Source organism: Elgaria multicarinata, chromosome 4 (assembly GCF_023053635.1).
Source record: "Elgaria multicarinata webbii isolate HBS135686 ecotype San Diego chromosome 4, rElgMul1.1.pri, whole genome shotgun sequence".
Classification (NCBI taxonomy): domain Eukaryota; kingdom Metazoa; phylum Chordata; class Lepidosauria; order Squamata; family Anguidae; genus Elgaria; species Elgaria multicarinata.
Window position 1 is genome coordinate 19956938 of NC_086174.1, and position 11540 is coordinate 19968477.

Genomic DNA, 11540 nt, shown 5'->3' on the forward strand with positions numbered 1-11540 from the left:
ATATTACTACAATTTCTTTAATTTGGTTGCAGCCTACTACAAGTACTTCCCTGGGCTGCAATTGGCTTCTTCAGACTTACATAAACACCCTCAGCATCTGAGCAAGCCCAATAGTAACCTAGGAGCATTACAAAAGATATGTGTTGACTAACAAAACGGTCTATTTTAATTTTCTGAGTTGAAAACTCAGGATGTTATATGAACCTTTTCTTGTTTAACTGTAGATCACACACATTAATTGTATAGATGACAAAAGTGTACAGATCTTTGCCTTAGGATACATGAAACTGTAATATGGCTAACAACTCTAATCTGAGGATTCATAGAAAACAAAATAGCAATATTGGGAGTTCTGCTACATTATCATAACCTCAATTTGCTATCATAACTGTTTTCCATTCATGAACAAAGCTAATCTTTAGAAACAAAAATAAATAAATTGAAAGTATATTGAACGTAATTACTTTTTCTACTCATCTTGAATTTTTGTGAGTCTCCTAGAGAGTGTTGGCTATTGGGCAGTATAGAAAATAAATAAATCATCATCTTTGTAGGTTTATAATTTAAAACTTAAATTATACCTTCTTTATGCTGAACTGTTTGCAAATTCTTAAATTTTCTTTGCAAATGGGTTTTGCTGGTGTGCTGTACTTTCTTAAAAGCTTCTTTTTGAGGTTCACATAACTTTCCGTCTCTACATGAACTGTCTGTAACTCCTCTTCCTCATCGTCCTCCTCTTCGGTCGCCAACTCCTTTGTTGCTTAAAACAGAGAACATCTTAACATATACTCTTCTGAAATGTTAGACAGACTTCAGGGGAGAGGAAATGCTTTATAATGGTCAAAACGCAGGATACAAATAAATAAATAATAATACGTGCCACTAAATGCAATTCTCCCCACAGGGATCAGAATGCCAAGGGGTGAGTTTTCCATCACTTGCGGCAGTCTTGAAAAGTGGCTACGAAATGCATAACATAAATAAAGAAATAAATCTACCAATATCCCCTCATGAATCCTGCCAATCATTTATTGAGATCTATCATCTTTGCCGGTGGCCACTACACAGACTGGGGAAAAGAAAATTGATGCTATACAGGATTCACTTGAGCCGTTGTACTGAACAATACAGCCACAGGATAGGAAACTCGCTGTGAAGTGCAGATTCTAGAGGGAGGAGTCAGTGACAGGTTGACTTTTAGAACACAGGAAACTGCCTTGTACTGAAAGCCTTTCTAAATGAGGCATTTACTGTGCACTCCTGATTCCCCACTCATGGTAGTTTGTGGCTGCTTTACATGACATCGTCATCCTCCAGGGCCTGTCCCACGCTTTGCAACCATTTTAGCATTTTTTTTTCTAATGAAGAAAATCTTGTACATACTAAATGGCAAAATGAAACCCTAGTGTATTTCCACAATTCTGCTATACCACACTGCCTCCTGGTGGTTGTGCAATGGAACATATAGAAAGGCAGAGGAAGAAAAACCCTGGGGAAAAACATGTGTAAAGGAGCCAAACTTAATCCTACTGGATGAAGGAACCTTGATAAAGTGCCAGGTTGAAAGCCTCATGTAGAAAAGCCTCATATGTTACATTACACAACCTCTAGGTGGCACTGTGGTATAGTGGAATTGTGCAAATAAACCAAGTATTTAAGTAGGCATTCACAGAAATACCAGACTTCCCTTGTTAGGTAAACCCCCACTGTAATGGTTGCAAAGCAGGGAAGAGGGCCTGGAAAACAACAATGTAATGTAAAGCACCCACAAACTACTGTGAGTGAGGAGTCATGAGTGCACAATAAATGCCTCATGTAGAAAGGTTCTGAGTCAGACCTTTGGTTCATCATGCTAAGTATTGTCTGCATCAGAGGCTTTGGAACCTCTTTCAGCCTGAAGGCCAAATACCATTTCAGAGTCATTTTGGGAGCCAACATTCTGGTGATGGGTGGGGCAGAAGGGGGCAGTGCCAAATACAAAAGTGGTGGGGCCCAAAAAACATAAAACACTAGCCTGCTTTCACTTAATGCTCTTCCTGCCAGTCACTAAGCCTTCGGAGAGGCATGTCAGCCTTTTAGAATAGGGGAAACGGCACAAAAGCCAGGAAACTACCAAATGGCCAGATTGGGACCTTCGGAGGGCCCAAGGTTCTACATCCCTGGTCAATATGGACTGGTAGTGGCTCTAAAAGGTCTCAGACAAGAGCCTTTCCCAGCCCTACGTGAAGATGGTGGGGATTGAACCCAGGACCTTTTCCTTGCAAAGTATGTGATCTGCTACTGAGCTGATGAGCCTTCCCCTACCAAAATGCCTCACAAGAGCAGCCTATTTTGTTGAATGCTATTTTGTTTTCTCTCACATTTATCCCTACAAGTGGAATGGTTTACTGCAGCTGTCCAAACCACTCCCTTTTAAATTTATCCACATTCTCCAAACATCCTAGTATTGTTCCTACAGAATCCTACAAATAAAGTAGGGTTTTTTTTCTTTCTTTCATTCTGTATAGTACCAACTTTTCAAAAGTTTGCATCATTTGTGCATAACATTGAAAGTTAATACAGTATAGCAGATAACTACAGGTAATGGACACAATCAAAACAAAGTGAAGGAAGTGCTGTTAACACAAGAATTTTCTGTTCTCGTGGACTTTTGGCAACATACAAAATCTTCTTACTAGTTTTAGCTGCTGTTTTTTTAAAAAAATCTTGCTGCTTGCTTGTTTTGTCTTTTGTACTTTTTATTGGCTTTTTTATTTCCTATATTGTTTATTATGTTATATTATGGATTTGTTTTGTAAGCTGCCTTAAGGGCATGCATTGAAAGGTGCATTATTATGTTAGGATTATCCATTATGTTGTTAAATGCCCTGTTAGATGAATTGTAACAAAGAAAGTTAGTCCCAACTTTCTGAATGGCAATTAATATAGTTAGGGCACAATCTTATGCATGTTTAGGCAGAAAAAAGTCCTACAACTCCCATGCTAGCTGGCAGATGCTGGAAGTTGTAGGACTTTTTTGTGTCTAAATATGCATAGAATTTGCCCTTAGTCTTTTTTTAAAAAAATAGTAACAAATAATAAAGGCTTCGATCAATCAGAACATATACTTTTGTTTGTTCCTTGCAATATAATAACTCTCAGATTAAGTGAAAATTTACTAGTTCCATGCACCCTGGCCAATAACTAAAACCAGTATTGGAAATACAAATAAGATCCTATATGCTACAGGGAACAGTAATCCTTTACAGGTGTTTGATACACACAATAGGCTTCCAATCCATTTATTGAGGGGTTATCACTTAAATGGATTTTAACCCGGTGCTGTATTTCAAGTGACTTATAACAATATGCCAAGAAATTTGGTATTACAATTGTTTCCTTTTAGAGGATATTAGAACCTATATTGTAATGTTTCAGAGAACTTTTTTAAAAATTTGTTTTTTCTAAAGGGTCTAGAAAGCCACTTTCTCCCTTCCCCTCAACCAATCACATTTCTATTCAAGGAGAAAATCTTGGATTTCTGGTGCTAAAGGATGAGTTGCTTGATAACCAGAGTAGGGCAATGAACCACAACAGTGCACCCTGATAGTAACTACTGTGGACCCAGTAAGTTATTTATATGCTTATAATTGAAACTTCATAAAATATTCAGTTCTGTCCCGATTTCTTCCCAAATCACCTTATAATACAACATTCCTAAATGGAACATCTACTTGTGCAAGAGCGCCATGTGTGCACTGGAGCACATAGGAAGCCTCTGGAGGGAATCTACACGTAGTACTGAAGGCGCTTGCGTGCGCCGTCAAAACGATGGTGTAGACGGCGAAAGAAGAGATGGAGGAAGAGGCGGAGGAGGAGGAGGCTGGGGAACCGGCCGCGTCCTTGCCGCCGCCGGCCTCCTGCTGCCGGGCTAAGAGCCACCCAGGTCAGAGAGCTCGGCGGAAGCGAAAGCTGAGCTCTCCGACCCGGGTGGCTCTTATCCCGGCAGCAGGAGGCCAGCAGCGGCAAGGACGCGGCCGGTTCCCCGGCTGCCTCCTCCTCCGTCTCTTCCTCCATCTCTTCTTTCGCCGTCTACACCATCGTTTTGACGGCGCACTGGAGGCGCACGCAAGCACCTTCAGTACTACGTGTAGATTCCCTCCTGAATTGGAGGCCAAAAATATCAACTGGGAGCAGAACCCAGGCTCTCAAAATTCTGAACATGGTCTCCTCATTCAATATCTGAACTATACAGTTCTCAACAAGGATTTATGAATGCATATATACCTTCTGAAATCTGATATGAAAGATGTGAGCTATTAGGAAGCACTTGCTTATCCACATCTTCTAGTGTCCTTGCCAGGGGTGGCATCAGAGCCAAGGGAGGAACGCTGTATTTGTGGGAAGTCTCACTAAGCAATTTTGTTACTTCAGCTTCGTCCTCTAAGCATGTTATAAAAGCATAAATAACAGGTTCGTTAGACTCAGATGACATTAAGGCCTTTTCGTAAAGGAATTCAGCAATGTGCAATCGACAAGACAAGGGCAAGTTCTCGTTAGTAGAATAGAAGGCCACAAGGGGTGGCTGATAGGGGTATTTGTTGCCCTCAGGAAATCTTATTTCCAGTTCATATACAGGACTTGAGATGAGGTGAGCATCTTCTCTAACGCAAGGAAGGGTTCTTTGCTTGTGTGGAGTTTCATGCTTGAACTTGCATCTCGATCCAAATCTGCAGTCTCCTCGAAGATAATGTTTGCAGATTTCCAGGGGAGCTGACTTTAGCCCATTGCTGCTCCCTTGTTTTGGCTTGCTAAGAATCTCCGTTAGGTACGCCAAGTCTAATGCAATAGTCCAAACTCTGTTTTGAATTCTTTCCACAAATTTGTCTCCGCAGATTGAATGCAGGGCAAAAGCCTCCTCTTGCCTTTGTTCCAAACAGTCTTCAGTACTGGCCTGAGCAGCAGCTTCTGTGATCTGCATCTTCTCTCCAAATTTTTCTGAGAAGCACTGCAACAGCAAGCGCTCCAGGGATGCCCCAATGTTACCATTACAGGATTGCAGCATTGCTCGGCAACGCTCACTCTCAAAACCGTACCTAGGAAAAGGAAGAGGAGGAGGAAAAGAAGACACTGTAGATGCACGTGCCAGAGCATTTGCTCAAGAGCAAGCAGCCCACTGCTTCTGAGGATGCTTGCTGTTACCCTGTGGCAAGACTACATCCCACGGGTGGGGGAACCTCAGACCCGTGGGCCAAATTCAGCTGTCTAGGGGTTTGCAACCCAGCACTCTGGGGTTCCTCTAAACTGCTATAACCCCTTTTTCAGGGTCCATCTTCTTTTCCTGTCCTTTTTTGGAGGTTTCTTAGTTTTTGCAGTTCCCCCCAGCCCATTCCAAAAGGGTGAAATTCCTCTCCTAAGGCTTAGTCACTGGCAGTAAGAACTTTAAGCTAAAAGCCTTTGTAAACTGCCCAGAGAGCTTCAGCTATGGGGTGGTAGAGAAATGTAATAAATGATGATAGTGATGATATATTTGGCCCTACGCTTTTTCCCTTTGGCACCAACCCACTACTAGAAAAATGCCCCCCTCTGAAATTTAATTCATCCCTTGGACTGAAAGAGGTTTCCCAGCCCTTGTCTATACTGTGTGGTTTCTGCAAATGGAATAAAATAAGTAACCTGGGCATATTTGTATAAATGTGCTTTCCTTGTACGCCTTACATAATTTGCATCGCTCCTCTATTTGGGTGGGTTGGAGGTTGTTTTCAGAATAAGGAGTTTTGTTTTCTATGCATGTGTGCGGAGGGATGGAACTAGCAAACTCAGCTGAATTTCCTAGGAAAGTTATTGGGAAGGGTAACTGGGAAGCCTTGTTAAAGCAGTGAAAGGTGAGCTGGGCATTATATGAAATGGCTGACAGCAGGGCTGAATGAACTCTCCACTCACAACACACACACACTTCTGGAATTTTCAGCTAGAAGTTGTCTTTTTAGCAATTTCCTTGCCATCAAAAGGGCTAGAAAGTTGCTCTTTAAAAGTATAGGAAACCCAAGATTCTCTAGATTGTGCTTGAGCGATTCCACATTAAAAGTCACAGTCTGAACTCCTTTGTAACTGCAACTATACAAGTTTTCAGCACACCTGTCCCAGTCCTACTTCCTGACTAACATTTTCCATATTATTTATGAGAAAAATAAGTCACCTGGAAAGTTTATGCACAGCAAACAAAGACACTTCAACCTCTGGAACGTGGTTCACAGGTGCCTGAAAGAAAGTACTTGTGCTAGTTTTAGAAACTGCTTGGCCATCTGACAAACACTGCCCGTCATCCAAGTAATCTGCTTCATCATAATCATCTTCGCCTGATACAAGCGTCCTGAAAAGGATAGGAAAGAGTCTGAGTTGCAAGAGTCTCTCTGTTCTGCATCACTACACTGTTACTCAGACCCTAGACCCCAAAAGAGGATCTTAGAAACATACACAAGTGATTCAGCCTAATTATTCAAAGTGTTCAGACCTAAACCAGATCACTGTCCTCTTAGAGCCAAACTGGACATGGCAACAGCAGGCATGTTTGTTTAATCTTATGCCTGCCTCATTCATGTATTAGCCAGGGGGTAAACCTCTGTATTTAAAATCAAAAGGGACACATGTGCAAGGGAAGCTGTACCCTTCCCTTCACATATTCTATCATCCCCAAGCACTTTCCCCGCAGCATAACTCAATTCTGGTATTGGAGGCAAGCTGAGGAAAAAAGGAGTTTGAATGGCTAAGAAGGAGGAGGGAAAAGGCACACAGCTTTTCTCACCTGTGTGCCTCTTTTGAGGTTTATTTTATCTCATCAATTTGTACCCCACCCTTCAATGTTAAAAAAACACCATTCCAAGTATGGCTCATAAAATAAAATCTAGAACAAAAACCAATAAAAATAAAGTACCAATAAACAAACTACAGGGTAAAAAAACCAGAAAGTTAAAAACAGTTGCATCATGGATTTAAAGCCTGAGAAAATATGAAGGTCTTTACCTGGCACTGAAAGGATAACAGGGCAAGCACCAAGTGAGCCTCCTTAGGGAGAGAATCCCACAAGCAGGAACCGCCCAGAGAGCTTCGGCTATTGGGCGGTATAAAAATGTAATAAATAAATAAATAAATAAATAAATAAGCAGGACTCCATAACCGAGAATACCCCCTCCACAGTTAAAAGGTGCTTGAAACATTCAAAGTTTGGTAAGGGAGGCTCCAACTTTATGGAGCAAAGATGAATGCCAGAGGAACACCAGCATTGCTTCAGGATTTCCCACAGCTAACACAAAGTATTAATGGCATACTAGCTGTTTAAATGTCCATGTGCCTGTGCCCAGAGCCCTGACTGGGCCAGGAATCTTAGGTGTGTGCACATGGGTGTTGAAAAGAGCACGTTATTTACAATCTTTATAACCCATCTTCCAAGAATTTCACAAGGCAGCTTCCAAAAATCAACACATCACAAAATACAAACCAACAAAACAATAAAGCCAAAACAATAGAACAGCAGAAGCCGCATAAGACAAGGTAAGGTAACAATAAAACCCATATTTCACAATAAAACTTAAAAGCAACATAAAAAATCTTTCACTGTTCATTAAAAGCATGGGTACAAAGAACTGTCTTAACCTGATATCCAAAGCTAAGCAAACCAGGTATCAGGCAAACCTCTGTAGGAATGGGTGTTCCATAAACGGGGTGCCATCGCAGAGAAGACCCTATCCTCTGTTATCAATCACCCCACCTCAGACAACAGGGGCACCCAGAGAAGGGCTTCTGTAGGTTCAAACTGAGCAAGCATCCTTTAGATATCCAGCTTCCATATGCCATGCACACTTGATACATTTGCTACAGTAAACAGCAGTGTACCCACAGCAATTATGTTTGCCATGTAAAGAATGAAGGCACCCCTGAGATAAGTAAACACCTTGTTTCTTACCCCAGAAAAGCGACAAAGCTATGACCTGGTTCACACAATCAAAATAAGTCATGATGGTTTGCTTTAACCCCCAGCGGATACTGGGCACCATTTCCCTAATTACCCGCTTGTGAACAGCATAACGAGTCATCCAAACCTGGGCAGCATGGTTGTTCAAGGGGGAAACAACCCTCAAATAACCTGTGTCCTGTTTTAAGGTTATTTAAGGGTTGTTTTCCCCTCAAATAAGCCAGGCCACCCAGGTTCAGATGACGTGACAACCTGTGCCTGGGTGGGCAATTATGGAAATGACATCGGGCATGTGTTGGGGATTAAAAGAAGCGACTGTGGCTTATTTAAGCCACGATGGATTGTTCGATCATGCGACCTGGCCCTACGTAACTGTTTTATTAGCTTAATATATAAAGCCAGTCTAAATTCTAAACTATAAATCATGTAGCTTCATTTGATGAAATGCCTATTAAAGACTAAAAATAATGAAAGGGTTTCCATGCTCAGTTATACAGCATGGCTTCATATCTGAATAAAGGAAAAAAGATTTATGTTGAGAAAACTGACTCTGAACCAGCAATCAGGTCTTGCCCTTGGAGCTCACGGAGAAGTTCTTTCACCCTCTTCTGATTCTCTGAAGTCATATGCAGAGTCTGTAGTGGCATCTTGCTCTTGGATTCATGTCTGGTCTGTCCATATCCTCTGCTAACAGGTCTTGGTATGAAAAGAAGACGAAGAACGATATATTCATGCAACAGAAAATAAATGCATGCATATATAACAAAAGTTAACAAATTATGCTGAACAAAAAGATAGTCATATTGAGTCAAACCAGTATCCATCTTCTGTCGCTAGGGATTTTCAGGCAGGCATGCCAAATCACTGGGATTCAGTATATTTGACCCCTGCAATAGGTACAGAAGCTGTCAGAAGATCAGTACCAACGCAATAAGTCCAATCAGACTAGCAGGATCAGCTTAGACAACACGGAAACTGTGGTACCAAAGCGACAGTGGGTTTTGCAGGACATATTTTGAATGAGGTAATTTTCTCAAAACACATCAGATTCCTTGTCTGTTTAATAAATTCAATTTGTTCCGATTAACTGACTTCTTCATCTCTGAGATGAGCCAATTGGGTGTCACCATCTTGTTGTGCCACAAAAAACAAGAACCATAGCACCAACACCACACACCTTTCCTCCTGTGCTAAATAGAACCTCTTACTTACTGTGTTTGGTGCTGCAGTTATCGGGGGAAGACACTTTTGATCCCTAATATCGGATGGTCAATATACTATCTCTGAAAACAGGGTTGCATTTTTGGCAATTCTGGCTAGTAGCCACTGTCAACCTCTCCCTCAGTAAAAGGTGGCACCCAGAACAGACTTAGTAGACTTGCTGTTAGAAAGCCTCACAAGGCATGCCTTTTGTGACGATCTCTAACAAACACACAAAAGGGGTGTGACTGAGCATTTAGTCAAGGCATTTCATTTTATCACAGGAACATAGAAAGCTGTGTTATACAATATCAGACTATTTGTCTATTTAGTCCAGTGTTATCTACTTTGGCAGTGGCTCTTCAGGGTCTCAGGCACAGAGAGAGGTTTTCTCTTCATCATCTATTTGATCCTTTAAAGCTGGAGATGCTAGGATTGAGCCTGCTACTAAGCTACAATCTCTCACAAATCTTATGTCTTAAAGCCTCAATCTTCTAAGGACTTCAGAAAGAAGATTTTTTAATGACCTAAATCCCAAACTGAATTTCCAGCAGTTTCATTTTGCTGACCTGGTTATATCTTTTGCTTCGCTGAAAACGCAGAAATCGTCATCATCATCCCAGATTTTGTCTGAGCCTTTTTTGCTGCCACTGGCTTGATGTTTGCTGGGTCTACCACCACCACCACCACCACCTCCTCCCCTTCCTTTTCCTCCTCTTCCTCCCCCTCTGTTTGGTCTTGCTCTTCTCTTCCCTGATGAACTCATTTTCTCTCTCTAAAAGAAAAGAAAACACAAGCAAATAAAAACATAATGCGACAGGAAAGTACAATACTAGATTCACCATGTAGACAATTATTAATTCTAATGACCTGGCACTGGTGCCATCAAGCATCAAGCATCCATCTCTCCTTTCCCACAATCCGTGACATACACCTTGAAAGTACAGCTCATTGATTTCTCTAGTAAGTGTGCATAGGATTGCAGCTGAAGTATGTTATAAACTTCAGCTATGGGGCAGTATATAAATTTAATAAATAATAAATAAAATAAACAAGAAGATGAAGAAATCAATGGTACCAAAGGAGAATTTATTTTGGCACGAGTTTTTGTAGAAAACTGATTAAAAACATATAAAAACTAATACATTAAAATAATGGCCAGGCATCTTAAAATTCAACTGGATAGGCCCGCTGGAAGAGATCAGTCTTTATAGCTTTTTTCAAATTCAGAAAGTCTGTTCGGTTGGTGAATCTCTCCCAGCAGGCCATTCCACAGTCTGGGAGCAGCAGAAGAGAAGGTCCTCTGGGTAATGGTTGTCAGCCTAGAATATAAGAAGTGCCCTAATGCTGGATCAGACCAAGGGTCCATCTAGTCCAGCACTCTGTTCACACAGTGGACAACCAGCCATCAGCTAGGGATGAACAAACAAGACATGGGAAACCTATAAGCAGGACATGAGTGCAACAGCACTCTCCCGCCCATGTTCCCCAGCAACTGGTGCACACAGGCTTATTGCCTCGAATACTGGAGATAGCACACAACCATCAGGGCCCTAGGGAGGTTGTGGGCTCTCCCACACTAGAGGCATTCAAGAGGCAGCTGGACAACCGTCTGACAGGGATGCTTTAGGGTGGATTCCTGCATTGAGCGGGGGTTGGACTCCATGGCCTTGTAGGCCCCTTCCAACTCTGCTATTCTATGATTCTATGAACTCCCACCACTCAGTTTCATGGGCTGACCCGGAGTTCTAGTATTATTAAAAAGAGAGGGAGAAAAATGTCTCCACATCCACATTCTCCACACATGCATGATTTTGTACATCTCTTTCCACGTCTCACCCTTTCCCCAAGATAAACAACCCCAGCTGTTGTAACCCCTTTTTTGTTACCCTGCCAGAACGATAAGCGCTGCCATCCGACAGACCTGACGCGCACCAGGTTGGTTATATCTGTCCCAGGACTTTAGCACTCGGGTATGGCTGCGGCAATGAGCCACGCTCCACTTCTATGTCCCACCGCATAACAGACACACACAGGATGAGTTCGGACGACACGCTAATCAACTGGATGTGTGTGTTAATAGGAACAAAATGAGAAACAACCGGTGATTAGCGCGTCGTCCGAACTCACCCACAGATGCCTCACGCCCCACATCTCCCTCAGCACTGCCTGCTTGCAATGGCCCCTCTCATGCTCAGTGGTTCCTCCTTGGCGTCTTCCACGCAGCCAAGCCCCAAAGACACCCCAACTGCACAACACCCCTAGCCTTGTGACAACAACAACAAATAAACACAACTCCGCTACACCCACTCCCCCCCTTTACCAGTGCTTTCGGTTCCGGTCACCTGTCAGAACCGGCTTCCAACACACACACACCCCAAGCACTCAC

At 42.2% G+C, this 11540-nt stretch overlaps 2 protein-coding genes across 2 annotated transcripts in view; one reads left to right on the top strand and one right to left on the bottom strand.

The window, feature by feature from the left end:
• The window catches only part of DHX57 (DExH-box helicase 57), a 41891-nt gene extending 30377 nt beyond the window's left edge, over nucleotides 1-11514 (bottom strand). The window contains exons 1-6 of the mRNA XM_063123879.1: nucleotides 11475-11514; nucleotides 9721-9926; nucleotides 8501-8647; nucleotides 6179-6352; nucleotides 4267-5075; nucleotides 582-760 (exon numbers count right to left, since the gene is read on the bottom strand). Of these exons, the coding sequence (XP_062979949.1) occupies nucleotides 582-760; nucleotides 4267-5075; nucleotides 6179-6352; nucleotides 8501-8647; nucleotides 9721-9917 (1506 nt within the window). The 5' untranslated portion in view covers nucleotides 9918-9926; nucleotides 11475-11514. The remainder of the gene's footprint in view (nucleotides 1-581; nucleotides 761-4266; nucleotides 5076-6178; nucleotides 6353-8500; nucleotides 8648-9720; nucleotides 9927-11474) is intronic.
• The window catches only part of EIF4A3 (eukaryotic translation initiation factor 4A3), a 428365-nt gene that overhangs the window by 213332 nt on the left and 203493 nt on the right, over nucleotides 1-11540 (top strand). The gene's annotated exons all lie outside the window — the stretch shown is intronic.